General features: G+C 42.5%; 1 protein-coding gene across 4 annotated transcripts in view; it reads left to right on the forward strand.

Moving 5' to 3' along the window:
* The window catches only part of NPS (neuropeptide S), a 32,476-nt gene extending 23,426 nt beyond the window's left edge, over positions 1–9,050 (forward strand). For 3 of the 4 annotated variants that reach the window (XM_032694936.1, XM_032694937.1, XM_032694938.1), the window contains 4 exons: positions 2,567–2,631; positions 3,874–4,057; positions 5,067–5,148; positions 7,320–9,050. In XM_032694936.1, the coding sequence (XP_032550827.1) occupies positions 3,960–4,057; positions 5,067–5,148; positions 7,320–7,529 (390 nt within the window). In that variant the 5' untranslated portion in view covers positions 2,567–2,631; positions 3,874–3,959 and the 3' untranslated portion in view covers positions 7,530–9,050. Of the gene's footprint in view, positions 1–2,566; positions 2,632–3,873; positions 4,058–4,873; positions 4,941–5,066; positions 5,149–7,319 lie in introns of those variants that run through there. The other variant, XM_032694939.1, reaches the window with a different exon arrangement.
* Positions 9,051–19,619: the final 10,569 nt, after the last annotated feature.

Genomic DNA, 19,619 nt, shown 5'->3' on the forward strand with positions numbered 1-19,619 from the left:
TTATTCTTGCCATTCCACGTGGGATGTGGCACGAGTGTGGTGGCATCAGCAGGAGTGGCGTGGATGTTTGTGGCCTGGCAGGGGGTCTGTGAGGTGCCACGTGCTGCGGGATGTAGGAGACAATGACGTTTGGCATCACTTCCCATCATCAGTGTTTGACATCAGCAGCAGCTCTGCCCCGTGCTGGGAGTGGGATAAGGAAACTCAAGATGTCTCTGCCCACACCATCTCTGTGTATGTTGTAACCAAGAAAAGGAATATGTATAATTAGAGATGATGATTTAGATTTTCAGATCCTGAGGATGGTGACTATGACACAGTGACAGTTCCTGGATGAGGTGGGATCAAAAACGTGACTTTAGAGCTGAATTGTCCTCCTGGCATGGGAGGATCCAGCTGCAGCTCCACCCCCTTTGCTGTGACAGTGACATGCACAGCCCTCATGATGCTGAAGTGCTTTGAAATGAGGTGGAAAAAGGGATCCTGAGGTTCACAGGATCGGTATGTCCACAAATCTTGGACCTGTTCCTCATACAACCCTTGCTGCTCCCCTCGTGCCTGCTGTGGAAGGGGGAAACCCAGGAAACCCAGGCACTGCTGTGGAGGGGGAAGCAGCACTGGCAGTGCCTCTCCTGCCTTTAATGCCTTTTGATTTTCTTCCTCTTGTGGATCAAACCTGTGAGTCAGAAGGTGCATTGCTGGAGCCTTGACCACTGCAAGCTCAGGCTTAGAAGGGAGTGATGTCTGAGTGGGATTGCATTAAAAGTAGGTTTTTAAAAGGAACCATGTATCTTTTAAGCGAGGGCTAAGTGCCAGGGCTCAGTTAGGAGCTGTCCCTGCCTGCAGGAGCTTGAGCAGTGTGTCCCTGACAGGACTGTGCTCTGTGGGCAGCAGCTTTAGCAGCCAACATGAAATTCAATAAATGTGTCCCTCCTTCTGGAGAACTTCTGAAGCTGAAGCAGGAACACAAAGCTGTTTATCCACAGCAGCCAACACAGGCCTCAGTGGACTGGGAAAATATGCACCTGACCTTTGATGAGACTGTTGTGTCCTCCACAGAGAGCGTGTGGTGAGAACACCTGGATGGCACAGGAGCCAAGGAAATGGCATGGGAGCCAAGGAAATGGCAGAGAGGACAGTTCCAGGCCACAGGCATGAGTGCCACGTGCTTGGGGACTAGTCAGAGATGGTCAGGCACTGCCTGTCAAATATCCAAGAGCAGGAGGGAGGCAAGAGCTGTGTCCACCACAGCTGCACTATTAGACATTAGAACCCCTTACCCCTGTCAGCCAGGGCCGGGCTCTGTCTGGATCAGGGAATGGTTGGGTTGGAAGAGATCTTAAAGATCATCTAATCCCACCCCTGCCATGGGCAGGGAAATCTTCCACTAGCCCAGGTTGCTCCAAGCCCTGTCCAGCCTGGCCTTGGACACTTCCAGGGGTGGAGCAACCACATCAAAACTGAGTTTAAGGGGAATTAGAGACAATGCACAGAAACAGTCAAGTGTGCATCTCCAACAGCTCCTCAGCTCCTTTGTGCCTCTGCAGATGAGATCCCAGTGGTGCAAGCAGAGGTTTGGTCGTGTCCCCTTGCTGGCAGTGAGAACACAGCAATAATGACCAAAGAAATAAACCTGCTTCTGACTCCTGTTTTTCTTCTGTCTTCATGTCTTGCTGGGATTTTCTATTATCACTGAGCCAGGAACAGATTCATATGCTGGGAGCAGGATTAGTTTCCATCTTGCACCTTGCAGTGGTCTCAAAACAAATGGTTTCTCAATGTTCTTGAAAGCAACAAAAAAATTGAGCTCGGAGCAAAATGTCCTGGAGGCTTTCTCCAGAAAAGCCATGCTGAGGTTTCACTGGGACCATCCCAGAGGAAAACAACAAGATTTCACACCTTGCCTTTATCCAGAGCATGAGCCTGCTGTTCATGTTTGGGGTTATACCAATGGACCACAGGTTTTGGTGTGTTCATCAATTTTGATTGTTTTGTTCCCTTAGCAAAGTTAATTTAAACATTTAATTAACATTAAAAATTTAATTTAGGTTGACTGCTGTGATGGGGGAAGGACATATCATGTTCTAAAGCTTATAGGCCTTTTAAGCTCATTAAGTTGCAAAGTTTGAGAGGCTCATCAGCAATTTTTTTATTGTTCCATACATTTTTTGTGGGAAAACCAGAGGAAAGCAGTAACAAGGTTCAATACACTGTTCCTTTAACAAAGAAGCAGGAGGGAAGAGGTGATGCCATGGGCTTTGCAGGCAAGTGGAAGATATTGCTGCTAATTTGTTCTCCTAAAATGCAAATTTTATGGATGCTAGGAGTTTTTATTATGGTTCTTAATGATTCCCATGACCTGTGATACCTGCCAGTGAACCTTAGCTGGGAGCAAAGCCTCCACCTGGGTGCCCTGCAGACAGAGGAGAAGCCAGAAATGTCAATTGCCACTTGTTCTGTTAAACCTGATTTCCTCCAAACCTGAAGTGGGAATACGTAGAATGTATCTGAATCTCCATATACACTTTCTGCATGCAAATCACAGTTGTGGTGTGTTAAATTGCAGCCTGAAGAGCCAGAAAAAATAAACTGAAAGAAGGGAGAAGCAAATATGAGGGATTGAATCTTCAGGTAAAACCACTTCTGTGTGTCTGAGGGGTGGGCAAACCCCTGGAGCCCCGTTCTGGGGCGGTGATGTCTCAATAATTCTTACTTGTCTAAGTGCCATCTGCATCACCAAGGAGGTTTAGGTTGGATATTAGGGAAAATTTCTTCCCAAAAATTATTGTCCAGCCCTGGCACAGCTGCCCAGGGCAGTGGTGGAGTCCCCATCCCTGGAGGGATTTAAAAAGCCTGTAGATGTGGCACTTGGGGACATGGGTTAGTGGTGGCCTTGGCAGTGCTTGGACTTGGTGGTCTTGGGAGCTTTTCCAACCTGAACTCTTCCATCTTTTTATGTTTTTTTTCATGTGAAAGCTGTTTGTGGTTGGTCAAAGCCTTTGAAAATGTGGAATCTTCTCTTGGATTTTATGGGGGGAAAAACCCAAACATTACTTGGCTGTCTTCTATAAGAGCCAAGTCCTCTGGACCACATGAAACATCTCTAAGGAGCGTAACCATCATCTTTTTTCCTTCCTCAGAAAGTCACACAGGAGCTCTCTTCCCACGATGTTTGAAGTTTCCATAACATGCTGCTTTGCTCCAGGTTCTACAAAGCTTCATCCTTTCTGAGGTCTCCCTGGAATCCCCTGGGAGCTGCTTGATGGCCTCACTTGGTTGTCCTCCTGTCACCAGCTCATGCTGAAGATGCCTATGGAGAGTGTCTGTCCACCTCTCAAGCTTGTGAGCCAGAAATGTGGCCTAATCCTCTTTTTTAGAGGGATGTGATAAAGCTGAGCACAGGAGGTGCTGACCAGGCACAGTGGAGGGTCACCAGGAGGTCAAACACTCATGATTTAAAAAACCTAAGTTAGTAATGCATCAAAGTTTAAGGCTGAACATGGAAATCCTGAACTTCTATCACAAGCCTGTTCTTGTCCCTCATCTTCACAAGCAGAGTTGTGTGAAGGTTAATTTTGTATGAAAATGGAGTTAAACTAAATGCAGATGCAGTGAAAGCTGACACCAAACTAAGCTTGAGCAGAATCTGACCCAAAGTGCTTTTCTTTGCAGCAGAAACACGGACTAATCCTCTTATCCTTGGAGGTCCTGTAGAGTGGGAACGGGAGGCCCGATTCAAACCAGAGGATTTTCTCTCTGAATAAGAGGACACAGACTGAATATGCAAATAGTGAAATGTTCTCCTGACGGGTTTTCTTAAGGGATTGCTGACTGCAGGGTTTAAATGAGGCTAATTTATCCCTATTTCTATAGCCCTGCTGGTCCTGAAGGATCCTGAAGTACTTCACCAGCAACTACAAGCACGTCCTTTTTAAAAGTCATTGAAGAGTCATTGGATTATGTCAACCACTGACATGATCAGCACCACCCTGGACAGTGGGGAACAAATTGTCAATCACAACCTGGGATCACACCATGAATTTTTCTGTGAAAACTGGTAAAGACCCTTACATGCCTTTCTCCCAGTCTTACCTGAAGATCTTCCAGCTCTCTGCCTCCTGGAATTAGGTGCATCTACATCAGGAGACTGACTCTATACAGATAAAAACCACACAACCCCCTAAAATGACACACAGTTAAATTTGTTGCAGTAACAAATTATGCTCTCAGACAGCAAACATTTGCTGCATTGGAAATGAACACCATTTATTAATCCTACAGAAGATTTGATTGAATAAACTTAATGTCAGCTAAGATATGTCTGCGTGTAACAGAAGAAATAAGTGTCCACAGAAATTTAGTTCAAAGAAAAACACTTAAAATTTGGGTGCATTAGAAACCATGCATGTAAATAAAAAAAGGGAGGAGAAAAAGAAAAAATAATATATATATATTGTTCTATATTGTGGCTGGTCTGAGTATAATAAGATTCTTTAAGAAACTTTCTACTTAAAGTGCAGTTTTAGTGTTTCTCCCTCGCTGCCAGGCTTTCCAAGGTCTTAACCTGATCTATTGGAAGTGGTAACAAACTCTCGAAATGTATTTTTGAAATCCTTAGACCTTTGCCCAGGTTTGCTGTGATGATCCAGACGTAACAATAAACCCTCCTGAGAGACATTTAATGGGACACTTAAAAGTGAAATCACTCGGTGGTTCGGTAATGGCAGCTGAACGTGTGTTCTTGCCATTTGCCCATTTAACAAGAAGAAAAGGCCAAACAAGGGCCAATTAGTCATAATAAAATCAGCTTTGATGACATTTTCACTCCTGAACTCTGGTATAAAATGGTCATCTAAGAAAGAACTGAAGGGATGTGTGAGGAATTTGGTAATAGGACTGCATGTACATACAACACGCTCTCCTGAGTGAAAAATGAGCAGGTAAAGACACTGCTGGTTACTTGGTTTATGGAGAAAATATGCTGGGTTTCTGTGTTTTTCTCTGTATTCACCTAGTTTTGCTTGATTTTGGTTCAAATTTTAATTAATCTCATCTTTTCTTTGGAGTGTATGCAGGTTAAACTTTGTTTTCCTTCTTTGGATCTCAATGACATTCGTGTGCTCGGGTTACCCAGTTGGCCCTTCCAAGGTAAGTCACACTCCCTGCTTACTCCAAGATGAGATGCTTCATTTATTTTAAATTACAATTTTATTTAAATTAGTTTTGTTTATTTGAGTGCTTCTTTGTTGTTGTTTTGGGTTTTTTATGAAATGAAAGAAGTTCCTTGTATTAAAGCTATTGGTTAATTATCATTACCTAATTTCCCTGGAGTATAACCCAATTTTTGCTTTAGTTATTAATAAAATATGCAAGCCTCTAAAATAATCATGTGAGAGATCCAGTGCATATTTAATGTGGAGTGTGGGGAGCTGAAATATTGTATGGAAGAGAAAAAAACATAAATCTCTTCATTTCATCTAAATTCCTTGTCTATATCAAATAGGTACAATTTGATACATGTATTAATTTGACTTGTTTATAAACCAGTTAATTTATTTGTCAGTGGGTAGGTAAAGTTGAAATTCTTATATGAAGCTATGGAGAATTATTGCATAGAATCAGGAGCAGAAAGTTGATTGAACTATGAGAGAAAGTAGAACAGTCTGTAAAGCTGAAGTGAGTAGGTTAGTTAAATATTAATATCCTTTCCATGACAAATTGCTGGCCAAGCCACCCAGACACTATCCAAGACTTTCCCAATGTGGAATGAAATATTTTATTTCTAATGATGACCAATTTCCCTCCTTTGGACAAAGCCTTCCTTAGATCCCTGTGTTTTATTGCTGTAAATCACCTCTAGGAGCCACAGTTCATATTTCTGTGTTTCCTCTGGTGTGTTTTGCATCATTATCTTTTCATTAAGGTGATCTGCTGCTGTCAGAATTTCTGGCTACTGGTTATTTTATGGATGTGAAATCCCTGTTATCCTTAAAGTATCCATTGCCTGGCTCATCTCTCTGTTTTACTTCTGTAAATGCTGAATCATCTTTCATTTCTGATCATGGATAGTTTGGGCACAGCTTGATCTGAGCAGCCACTTTTCCTCCTGGATCTCTGTATGGCAGTGATATCATAGGTAAAATTGAGTTTAATTATTGCAATTCATTGAATTTATTTATTTGATTTCAAGATAACAGTCATTTTCTCAGTAAGGGAAGTCTAGGGAGGTAGCAGCTAAAAATTCAAAGGGGAATTTCTCTGTGCCTGGGTTGTGGGTTTTTTTGTAAAAAAAGTGTTTCTTCTTGTTAGGGAGAAAAATCAGTCTGAGGAAACCCCTCATCTGTGACAGAAGGGGCTGGGACTTGCTCTTGGTTGTTAAGAATCATTAAACAAACAAAAACAATATAAAGTACTAAACAATATTAAATAAAAGCAGTAGAATACTGAATTAAAGCTAGTAAATCTAAATTTTATTCCAGTGAAGGCAGGGGTTAATCCTGTGGCTTTGCATGGAACTTATAGAGATGGAAGAGTATTGTTTTTAGATATATAATCAACCAGCTGGGAGATCAGGATATGGTGAAAGATGCACACAGCCACTATAGACATGCCAGGAAATGTTTTGCTTTTATAATTCAGTGATAATTCAAATGCAATTTAATGTAAGGGCAGTTTAAATCTGGAAAAGTTTCTATGTAGTTTGCATTTTTATCCTGTAAAGTGCAGGTAGAAGGAATGTGTCCAGAAACCTACATGGATTTTTATCCAGAATTTTTAAAATTCCTATTACTAGATTTTCATTATTAAACTTTACTACTACCACAACCACTCATACCTACTGGAAACCTTCCTCTCTCAGATTTCTGCTTTACAGGTATTTTTGTTTTCTCTTACCTGTCATTTAAGCTACATAACTTCACACAAGCTACGACAAGATTCTATTTCATTGTTCACTGAAAAAATCTCATTTTACAGCAATAAACACGGATGCCATTCCAGGGAAACTGTGTCACATGTCACAAGTGGTCACCATCACAGAAAACAATTCACATCATACTGTGGATGTAATTGTATCAGTATTTTATACCAGGAATGCAGTGAAGATTTCTGGAAAACGATGAAAAAAATCTGATTTTCAGTTTGAGAAATCCCTAGCAAATAACAGTTCATCCTTGTCATAAACAATAAATTGTTTTTGTGTTTCTACTTTGCTTTTCATAGCGAACAAGCCCTGGCAAATACACAAATCCATAATTCTACCTTGTCTTATCTGTCTTTTTTTTTTTTTCCCCCTTGTTTGCTTGTTTTTTAATCTCCAGAGCAACAATCCTTTTTATTTGAATTGCCAGCTGTATGGAAAATCTGATTATTGCCTGCTCCTGCTGAACAGCTGCTTAGCCAAGGTGGGCAGGGATGAAGAACTGGCTCTTTTAAAGCCTCACCTGGAGACACCTCTCGACAAAAGGTCCTTTCGCAACGGCGTGGGATCGGGAGTTAAAAAAACTTCCTTTCGAAGAGCAAAGTCATGAACAAGTGCCCCCAGCCACGGCCCCCATTTTGACATCTGATGTTTAACTTTGTGCTTAAAGAGTTATTTTGATGCTTTTCTAGGATCAGACCAGCCCGTGTCCTCAGCATGTAACCGGGTGTTTGTTCCCGAGCGCTCGAGCCGAGCGGAGCAGATGGGATTGCTCGGAACGGGCTTTGTTCCCAAAGTTACAGTGTCATAAAGTTTTGTCTTGGAATGAATGTTTTCAGTTGGTTAATTCCCCTTCTTTGTAAAGCTACAGATTTAATCAAGTTGCTTTTGATTAATACCAAGATAATCCTATGCTATGAGTAGCTGTGTGTTCTCAGCCTGTGGGGAGGACGGAGAATATTATTCCCAAAATCTCTCCTCTCTGCCATACAGACAAACACAAGGCAATCCTCTGCTTTCCTGTCCCAAATCACATTTACTTGAAGGTAACTGCTCTGGCAACTTTAATACACATTTAAAGTACATTTTATTTCAGATTTCCAAAGATATGAAGGGCCACTGATGAAAGGCAGAATCAGGCCCTACTTGTAACTTCCACTGGCTTTTTAATATAGTTATTTAAAATGACTTTAGCAGGGAATAATCTCTGAAGACGTGTCAGCTCATTTCCAGAAGAGTCCTGGGAAATCACTGTAAGGCAGGGTATCAGCACTGCTCCCTGTGCCTCAGTTAATTGACTTCGGTAGGCAACACACAGCTGAGGAAATGTGCCAAATGTGGGATTTTTTTAAATTTCCTGTTAAAAAAAAAAAAAAAGAAAAAGGTAATTTTGTCTGAAAATAGGTAAATGTGGGATATAAGAAAGGTCATCTGCTGAGTTACACATGTGTGAGTTCTACCTTGTGGCTGTTTCCTCCAAGTGCTGTGATGCTGGCTTGAAACGTGGCAGAGTGCCCATGCAATTCCTTTTGCATTCAAAGCTAAGATACTAATAATAAATCAATAGATGGATGTTTTCTAATATTTCCCTGTTAAAGATCATAACCCAGGAGATCATTATTAACCCTACAAAAAGGTGGTTTGGTATCATCACCTCCATGGTGCCCAATCCTGCATTTTGTGCCTCTGAGCCCGTGGGGAAAAGTGACCCGATCGTGGAGCTCTTTTGGTGGGATATCAGGTTTCTGGATGATTCCTGGCTGATTCAGGGAGATCAAACACACTCCTGTCTGTGTTTGTCCAAATTGAAAGGTTTAATGCTTCATATTTTTTAGAGCTGCTTAAACACTTGGGCTCCTTTGGGGTAGTGCTGGTCTCTAGGTTTCTTAGCTCTTGCATCTCTTTGTCGAGTGTCTCCTAGAAAACATTAAAAATTTATAAGGAAAATGTCAGATATTTGTTATTCTCATGAACTCTGTCTCCTGTACTGTGAAATGAGCAGGGAAAGAGCAGTGACACAGGAATTCCACTGCAGCAGGACATTTGTCCTGTTCCACTCTTGGCTGCTGTGATTTTGGCCATAGCAGTCTCTTGCAAATACAATTGTCCAACTCCAGCAGCATCCAGGTCTCTCCAGAACTGCCCGAGAAGCTGTGGCTGCCTCATCCCTGGAAGAGTCCAAGGCCATGTTGGATGGGGCTCGGAGCAACCTGGGCTAGTGGAAGGTGTCCCTGCCCATGGCAGGGCGTGGAACAGGGTGATCTTTAAGATCTATTCCAATTCAAAACATTCTGGGATCCTGTGATTCCATGATTCCATGATTCTGTTCTGCATCTGTGCACAGCTGTGGGGATGGAGATGTTTTGCCACAGTGCAGCTTCCTGACATGGCTCTGTCCTACTCCTTGCAGCTCACATCCCAACTTAATTTTCAGGAAATAAAAAAAAAACTGGAACAAATTCAGATTTACGTTTTCCTTGGGCTTTCACATCTATTTTTGTTAACATTTTTCTACATAATCAAATACATTCCTGCCTTGGTAACCTGGGATGAGCAAGGTTGTCTGGAAGTCAACAGAGCTCTACATGGAGCTTGGAAAATCAGCCTCTTCCCTTTCACTTATTGTGCAGGATGAAAGTAACTCGTTTAGTGTTTGGCATTTGCCTTGGAGCAGGGAAGGGATGCAGAGCCAGGATCCTGCTCGCACAGACCTTCATCCCCTTTTATTGAAAGGATGGGCTGCAAGAAAAAACAGCTTCTTGGCTGCAGGAAAAAGCTCATTATTTATGATTTAGCCATTCCCTGACAAGCCACTCCACCTTGAGGGATCTGCATAGACAAAAAGATCGTAGGAGGAGGCCACCAAGAGCCATAAGTCTTGTACTCACCTAAATCACACTGAGCAAGCCTGGAAAATGCAGATCATGCAGCTGACTTGCAGGAGTGGTTCTGTCACTGCTGGGCTGATCTTGCCATCACCACCCACTGAAAACTCAGGGCTGCCACTGATGAAATGCTGAACTCTTCCCTGAACTTTAAAGGTGGCTTTATTTTGGAAAGAACAGAGAGTAACATCAGTGATCTCTGTCAGAAAATAAGGATCTAAGGGTGCTATTGCTGAGCACATTAATTTTTATGCTGACAGAAACTGGAAATGTGGCATAAGATGTCTCTTTTTTCAGTAAAAAGAGGACATAAGGCTGGCAATAGGGATGTAAACCTACAGCATAATTAATGTACTGCCAGGAATTACATTCCTTTCTGGAGAACAGGGATTCATTACACTGTGAAAAGATATTTTGTTGACTTTCTTTACTATTTTTCTTAGTTAACTTAAAAGAAGGAGAGAAAATAAGAGAAATAGAGGGTGGGAAGAATAATGCTTTGTCTAGGGATTGAGGAGCAAATTGGGAAGTTGGGAATGGCCTGGCCAGTCTTGGCCTTTGATAGTAATTCAGTCTGTGACCTCAGACAAATAATTTATACTGAATTTCTGCTACTGAAAAATAAGAAACTGTTTCCATCAAGCCATCTTGAGCAAGCAGTGTCATGACTGACGGATTTGGGAAGGGCTTTGGAGATGTTGGGGCAGAGAAGGGTGGTTTCCACAGCTGGAGGGGCTGGGAGAGAGATGTGAGCTCTGCTTCACCATCAGTGTCACCTCCAGCCTCCCCTTCAGCATGGGATCAAGCACCCTCTGCCCATGTCCATTTTGTAACTCTCAGGGAGCCCTGTGGATCCCACATCCAAGCCAATTCCCAGGTTCATGGCCTCTTTTCAGCAGCGCTGTCCATTACTCCAGCTCCAGCCAAGTAAATGGTGCTGGAATGAGATGCTCATTCCCCACCGAGGCTGAGAGAGAGGCATCCTCTACCCCTGCACCTTCAAAGAGCAGCTGCTGCAGTTTGTTCCATCTTGAGCAAGTAATCCATGTATTTTCTTAATTTTTGACTGTGCATCCTTTGGTAAAACAGATTAAAATGCATTTAAAGGACATCCAGAATCCATAAGGATTTTTTTACCTTACTTTGCTCTAACTTGTATCCACCTTTGGAGGCTTTGGACATAAATTTCCACTAATGATTGCCTGTCTATGGGCTGTGGGAGCCATCACTGAGCTCAGCAATCACTACTTTGAGCAGCCCCTGTGTCCTGAGCCCTGGGGTTGGGATGAAGCTGCCCGGTGGCTGTGGGAGCTGCATCCCCATCCCATCTCCACACCTGGAATGGCTCCTTGCAAAGAGCTGGACATGTTATTGCCTGTTTCCTGCTGCTTTTCTGCTCCCTAAAAATAATCTGTGCCTCTGAAGGAGGCAGCTGAGGTTCCCAGTAGGTGAAACTCAGAAGAACAAATCCAATAAAACATGAACGAGCAAAATCTGCCCGAAGACAAGAAGAGGAATTAACATTTTTTTTTTCTTCTTCACAGATTATTGGCAAGAAAGGCAATTAAATAGCCTGATGTAATAGCATCCAATTAACTTGCAAGACTGAAAATTCCTTGTTGTAATGACATACCAATACTTGGTTTTCTGATTACCAAGCACATATTGGAGTATATATATCACACTGAGATTTCCTAATTTGCTATTATTTGCCTGTAAATGGTAATTTATTACCTTAAAATACTGAAAATGAGAAAGGAAGAAGTCTCTTGCTGCTTTTAGCTCTGGGTATAATTTTGACCTTAAGAAAGAACAAGACAGATATGAGAGAGTATATTAGATGCTATTATTACCCTAATAAAATAGAGATAAAAATCATAGTGCAGAAAGACTCTGAGACAACTATTAACCATTTGTCATAGAAAGAAAATCAAAATTTAACTTATCAGATAGTCTGGCACTTTAAAGATTCATCATGAAAAATTACTTCTAACAGTGAAGCATTTATGCAATATGTCACTGATGAGCTGTCTGCTTAAATGTTTAAAGAGTTTGGGAAAAGACTGAAAAAATGTCAAAGATACGCTTTTTATTAGTCTGGCAGAGAGCTTCACTGTATTTAAATTTATTTTTAAGAGTGAAACACTATGGCATTACATTTTTCTTTGAGAAAACAAGCTGAGCTCATTGTTCTACCCCAACGTGAGATGGTTGGTGAACACAACCAAAGTGAGGATGGAGCTTTTTCCCTGAAAAAATGACGCAGCTGTACATCAGACATCACCCCAGAGCCCGGGGAAATTTTGCTGCCTTTGTGGCAGCAGAAAGACTTTTTCTCCTAATCCTCTCCTGGATTCGAAGTCACTGGGTTGATTATGCTGGAAATGAGGCATATCTTAACAGCTTGATCAGCTGAGCCCCATCTCCTGGAATCCTTCGGTGTGAACCTTTCAGGAGACATAAAAGGGCTCAGTGTGAGCAGAAATGAGCTGTCAAGTGCTGCTCTCGAGGTATCACCCACAACTCATTGGGGGCAGCCGAGAGAGGCTGAGCTCCTCGACGGGCTTTGGCTCAGACGTTCAGGGGGAGGGAATGTTTTGTGTTCGCTCCTCACGGCCGGTCCAAGGAGCCCGGAGAATCTCTATGGCAACCCTTGAGCACCTCACAGCAGCTCTGTGCTCTAACAGATTCCTCTGCCCACAAAACATCCTCACTGATCCCTGTGGTTTGTGCCCACTGTCTGCTCCAACCCACCAGCTCTCGATTCAGGCACCAGAGCTCAGCTGGCACTTCCAAACCGCAGCCAAATGTGGAGCTGGAGCTCCACGAGGAGCCCAGGCCACTGTGGTTGGCTCCGTGTCTTCATTAGCATCTTAATTAGCAGCATGACACTTGGATGAACCGAAGGAACTGGGGAAATTTATTGTTGAACACCGAGATGTAAATACAGGAGTCAGCATTCCGGAGTCATTCCAGTCCCCTCCCCACTGCTTTGCTGTTTGTTTTAACTAAAAACTACACTAGCAAGGAGATGGTGGTTATGCATTTGCAGAGGTTGCTTTTTCCCCCCTTTATTTTCAAGTAAAAATCATAAATTAAATGAAAAGAATAAATGGATCTCAACTCATAGAGGGAGATTATATACAAATAAAATGACCACTGGGGGGGGGGGAATAATTTCCATTTAGTGGTATTTGCTCTTTTTCACTGACTGTTTCATGGATAATCCTCCACAGTACTGTTTTAGAATACTTTTATAGTAAATGAAGACCCAGGGTCATGATATATTTTGGTAGGAGCAATCTCCTTTAGTAGGAAGCATCTCCTTTCAGGTCATAACTTTAGTTGTCTTAATTTTGAACTGTCACACTGATTATATTAATGATTTATTTTTTTTTGTGGCAACTGAATAGCAGTTGGGGTGACCTTCCCAACTCAGAAAATGTGAGAGATATCACATGTTCCTGGTTTGAAGGCATAAGGGCTTCTGCCTCACTCCTACATATTTTGGATTAAAGAACCTGGCTTTTTGGATCACCTTTGGGTTCCCATTGTTGTGACAAGGGATGTGTTTGACTCTGCTGGTCTTTCTGCTTTGTAGTTTTAGTCAGGTCTTCAAATTAATTATTCCTTCCTGTTGAGAATGTGGATCTCATTATCCTCCTGGATGATGGGAGCAGCACAGTCACGAGCATATTTTGTGCTCCTCAGCCATGCCTGGCAAAGTACACCCTGTGAAATGCCACTTGGTTTCATGTTTCTCAGTTTTTAATTCATTTTCACGTGGCAAAATATGGCAGAAATAATTGTTGCATGAGACACCATGGCATGTCAGGAAGGGTGGTAAGCCATCCATCTAATTAGGCAGCAATTGGTGCTGGCTGGAGTGGCCATAACGTGAGGAAGCCATGTGGAAGTCAAGGGGAGAAGCTGTTTGACTGCTCATTATTGACTCTGTGTCATGTTTGGCATCAGAAATCATGCAGAAAGGGGGTTAATCCTGAGTGCTGGAATCGAGCTGCTCTCATATGTCTGCCCTCAAGATGTGCAAGACAATTGAAAATCCTTTATTTCTGTATCTGTCAACAAAATAGCTCAATTGCAAGAAAGCAAACTTAATACAATATTTATATTGTCTTGTAAAGACTCAGAGAATGGTTTGGGTTGGAAGGGGTTCATCCCACCCCCTGCCATGGGCAGGGACACCTTCCACTAGCCCAGGTTGCTCCAAGCCCCGTCCAACCTGGCCTTGGACACTTCCAGGGATGGGGCAGCCCCAGCTTCTCTGGGCAACCTGTGCCAGGGCCTCCCCACCCTCATGTCAGTTTAATAATAAAATTTAATAATTACAGCCACTTGAGGCAATGTAGGAAAATTGGCTGGAGGAGCCATTGGAGTGATTTAAGGCCAAATTCTGATTGCTGGACTTCATGAATTATGCCAACTGATGCATGGAGATCCTGTTGATTACTTTACACAGCCTTAAAAGAAAGAAGACAAATGACCCATGTGGGTAGAATTGGGCTATAAAAAGATAAAAAATAAATTTCTTTTCCCACTTGCAAAAGTGGGTTGGTTTTATACTTTATTTGCTTTTCTGCAAAGACCTGCAATAATGTAACTGGCTTTCTCATAGAATATTCTGAGCTGGAAGGGATTCACTGGAAGGGTCCAGCTCCTGAAAGAGGCATCCTCATGGATGTTTCTGTCTTCCAGCAGCTGGGCAAGCTCCTGTGTCAGAGCACAATCTCCACTTCAAATAGATGCAACTCAACACCACTAAAGCTTTCAGCAGCCCAACCAGTTTCTCTATTTTTGTGTCAAGCTGGCCTTTTTCCAAGCTTTTGCCACCAAACCATTGCTTCTGGAGCCCAGGTGCTTTGTGATGCACTGCTGGAACTTCACATTTTCCCTGTGTGAGGAAGGTGTGTGAGGATGAGCTCTGCAGCAGGATCAGCTCTGCTCTGTGGTGCTTTGCTCTTTTGCATGTCAAGCATGGTGCCAATTTGCATATTTGGGCACTTGAACTTTACAGATCACTCCTTATGATCAACAAATAAGGTGTCATTTACGTGCTTGTGTTAAGGAAATGAGTTACATTTCTCTTCACAGTGTTCTCAGGATGAAGTCAGATGTTTTGGCACAGTGCAAGCTCTCATCCCCGGCTCGTGCTGTTTGCCTGTCACCCAGGCTCTCCCTCTGAGCCTGTAACTGCTTAATTAATGATCCCATAGATGCTATAGGCTTAAAAAACTTGATGTTTGGGTCACTAGCTGAAGGTGATATTTTGCTAAGCCATATTCAATTATTTAGTTTTTTATTTATATAAAATACCTTGTATTTTAGATTAATATAGTCATATAGCATTAAAAAAGGCAACAGAATTTTTAAGGATCTCATGGCTGCAGACAGTTCCATTTGAGAAATTAGAAGAAAAGTGCTTGTTTCAGTGGTTGCAGAGTTAGTGGTGGAGTATATGATGTAGTTGTTCCTTAATGGTTATTAATATACGAGGGTGGGGAGGCCCTGGCACAGGTTGCCCAGAGAAGCTGTGGCTGCCCCATCCCTGGAAGTGTCCAAGGCCAGGTTGGACAGGACTTGGAGCAACCTGGGCTAGTGGAAGGTGTCCCTGCCCATGGCAGGGAGGTGGAATGAGATGATCCTTAATGTCCCTTCCAACCCAGTCCATTCTGGGATTCTGTGATGCCACCACACCATCTGCATTAACTTATTAAAGCTCCTCCCCTGCAGCACAGACAGGGCAGGGAGAAGGTCCTGGCCCCTGGCACCTGTAGGGCAACATTTCACTTCATAAGAATTCCCCAGTGCACATCCTTTTCCACATGAGCCACCTTGATGCCCATATGTCTGTGACAGCACCAGAATCTTCCTTTTCAGCTGTTGCCAGTAGCTTTTATCTATGGCAATATTTTTTTTTAATGTGTTTCCAGCAAATGGAGCAATTTTATTTTGTGCAAACTTTGAAAGAAATTAATCTTCCTCATTATCATGGAATCATGGAATGGCTTGGGTTGGAAGGGTTCCCATGTGTTTCATACCATTAAAGCACATACACCTGATATGGAGCCATTAAAAAATGGGCCCATTTCTCCTTTCTTTTTGGTAGGAAACTTCCCCACACCTCCTGTGTCACCTTGGGCAGGTTACTGAGTATTTCTACACTTGGGTCTTGAAGGAAAAAATCATGAACTTGTCCTTTTTCCCTTCCTTTGTTCCATTGATGAGATTTTCTGCTCCCAGGGCTAGTAGACACTTTCCACTTGGAATTTGTGTGGCATCCAGAAAGACCAAATTAATTAAGAGCAAATAAGTGGTGTGTCAGCACTACTGTAGTGCAAACAATAACTAATTGTGGGAATGATGTGATGGCATGATGGAGGAGATTTACAGAGGAGAGAGGAGGGTCTAAATCTGGATCTCTGAGTAAATTCCATATTTTGGAGATGTATTTTGTCCTGCAACTTGCCTAAGAAAAAAGTTACCAGAGAGGTAAAAGTCCATGACATCTCTATACTTTGATTTTTCTTCATTTCTTCATGATCATGAGCTGAGCTTTTTTTCATTTCGTGGGTCTAGGGATGGGAGATGTGGCACTTTTTTCCCCTGAAATTGCTGGGGGTTAGCATTCCATAATTATTTTTGTCATAAAGATGAATCTCATCCTAAAAAAGTTGGAAGCTAACAGCACCTCTGCTTTGATATATGAATATTACCACTTTGAATGTTGGAATGGTTTATGGTTTTATGACTATGAGACATTTCTTAGTCTCTGATTCAGAAACACATTTCCTACACATTTTAAAGCAACTTTTGGTCTTTGACTTTTTTTTCCTATCTTTTTTTTTTTTTTTGGCTTGCCTTTGATTTCAAAGTGAGTTTAAGAGATTGTAGGATTTTAGAGATATTCATCACAAGATGAGTAGTCACTTTTAGCCACCTCTAGTTTAATACCCTGCAGTGTCAAGGAAGGGCTGCATCGCATTAATTCCCACAAATTCCAGCTCAGAAATCGTGGAGCAGCTGCAATGTGAAATAGTTAATGTGTGTTAGGAGGTTTTTTAAATCTACCCTCCTAGCTGTACAAAGATCATGCAAATGCCGTCTTTGAGAGAAGATATTCACAGAACTGTAGTAGTTTCTGAAATGAAAATAGTATTGTTTTATTTGGAACGTGTTTCTGCTCTCACCCCCAGCCTCCCAAAGCGCTGGTGGCTCCGCGCATTGCAATGAGCTGGTTAAAATACGCTGGGGAAAAAAAAAAGCAGGAAAAAGGAAGACTGCCCTCTAACGTCAACAAAACCAAGCAAAGGGGACTGGAAAGGCAACACAAGGAAGGGGGGGGGGGGTTTAGGATTGGCTCTGGATAAACAGCATTTTGAGTAGAAAAGTAGAGGGACATTTGAAAATGTGGGTATTTCAAAAGCATCAAGTGCAGCTGAGATGGCAGGACCCAGAAAAAGCCAAATCAGAGCCTCAAATGCTGTTTGTTTTGCAAATCCTCCCCCAGATGAGGCTCCAGCCATTTCCTCGCTGCCTTTCACAGGATGCAGCTTTGGTGTGATTGAGTCTGTGAGGGGAGGGCTTATGGGCAAGTGGGTTTATTTTAGCAGCAAAATCAGCTGGCACTGGGTGGCACAGAACGACCTGGAGCTACTCTGTGGTGTCAGTGGGGCAATGAATAGCTCAGAAAAGAGGGTCCATGGTTTTCTGGTGTTGAACACACAAGGCAACCCATCAGATGATGCAGAGCCTTGAGGAATGTGGCTGTGAAAACATCTCAGCAACAGCATAACCTCACATTTGTGGGACAGGAGTTGTCCTTTAGGGGACAGCAGCTGTCACTCAGACTAACCAGGGTCCAGCAGAAGGTTTCTTTAAGACCAGGCTGGAGAGGGCTCTAAGCAACCTTCTAGTGGAAGGTGTCTCTGTCCATGGCAAGGGTTTGGAACCAGATGGTCTTTAAAGTCTCTTCCAACCCAAACCAGTCTATGGTTCTGTGTGTCTGATTTTAGAGCAGTAAAGTTACACCATCCCATTGCTGTCAGCTCCTCCAGCTGCCTCTGTTCTTACAGAAGATACTTCAGGAGGCAAAAAAAAAAAAATAAAAATAATAGTACCATCAGCAAGAAAAACTTCAAGTGTTAATTTATGGTTGTCTGAAAAGCTGAGCAGGGAGGTTGGACCTGATGATCCTCTGTGATCCCTTCCAACCTTACCCATTTCTGTTCTCCATGGAAAGGCAGACTCTAAATATAAAATATTTCATGATATGATAGCAGTTGTCAAAACACACAGATTATAAAATAAACATGTAGTGGATCTGTTAGCACTTTTTATTGCAAAAAATGTACTATAAAAATGCTGAAGATACCCCAAAGAAATGAAAAATCAACAGTTGCATTATGAATCAAAGATTATCGAACACAGGGCATGAGTTGGGTGTGAGGTCTTGCTCTACTTATACACACACATTTTTCCTGCCCTTCTGTGATTTCTACACCACCATATTTTTGGAGTTGGTTTTCCATTGCTGACCAGGAGCAGATTTCTGGGTTGTTTGTGGTATTTCTGATTTCACATGCTGGTTTCCCACCCACTGCTACTTATCCACAGAGAAGGGTTTGGGGAATAAACATGAAACGTGTTTCCACAAACCCTCCAGAGTGCAATGCTTAATTTTATGATCATTCAGCCAGCTCATAGGAATATACACAGGGGAAGAACACCAAGGTGGATGTAAATTCAAACATGATTGAAACATCAATCACTTACTCACTCAGAAATATTTACAGTGGGTTTTTAACTTGACAAAGGAATAATGAAACATGCATCCTAGGGGGTTTTATGGGCAAATTTTAGTCCAAACATTTACAATTTATGCAGGAATTGTTTGCTCATCAAGTATTGAAAAAGGCCGGGAATGAAACAAAACCCCAAAGGGGCTTGAAAATGGTCTGGCCAGAAATATTCTCCAAACAGTTTTCCATTGGAAAATGCCAGATCATAAAAGATGAAGCGATCTGTGGAAATCAATCAATCCTGACAAGTCACAGCAGGGAAGATTTCCTGCCAGCTGTCAAACTCCCTGCTCCTCTCTCTTTTAAGTGTCAGATCAATGATGTTCACCCACCTGAGCACCTGGACAGGTGGTTGGGAGCTGCCACATCCCATGTCCTCCCAGCTTCCCCATGTCCTGTGTCTCCCCAACCCTGGAAGCCACGAGGAGCTTCAGAGCCATTGCAGTCCGGTGTCACTTCGACCTTTCTGTGAAGCTGAATGACAAATTTCCTCTTTTGAAGTGACATGTGCAAGTGTGTTTGGTTTTTCCCATTTATTAATGTGTATTTTTAATGTCAGGAATCCTTGCACTGGTGTTTCTCCTGTGCAAGAAAGGAGAAGTAAATCCAAGCTGAAAACTGTGGCATAACCTGAAGAAAAGATCTCCCGGATTCACAAAGCATTTGGACTCTAAAAGACCAATCTGGCTCTAAAAGACCAGCACATTTCTTGAAGTCAATAAGTGTTTATTCCTTGTTTTTCAGTGGTTCTCAGATAATCCAAAGCAAGCTGAGCCCTCCTGGTGCTAAAAAGAGAGAGAAGTGCCAGCCTTGGAGAGCTGCCACATGGATTGGCCATTCCCAAACTGCAGTGCAGGTACTCAGGGTGGGTCAGGAGGCTTTCCTAAACCTCATTATATCCTCCATGGAGGGATTAGCCCTGCAGCTCCTGCACCTGCACTAATTTAGGGGCGATGGGGGGGATACAACAGTTGGGATCCACAGTTAATGGCCCTG

The sequence above is a fragment of the Chiroxiphia lanceolata genome, chromosome 8 (genome assembly GCF_009829145.1).
Source record: "Chiroxiphia lanceolata isolate bChiLan1 chromosome 8, bChiLan1.pri, whole genome shotgun sequence".
Taxonomy (NCBI): domain Eukaryota; kingdom Metazoa; phylum Chordata; class Aves; order Passeriformes; family Pipridae; genus Chiroxiphia; species Chiroxiphia lanceolata.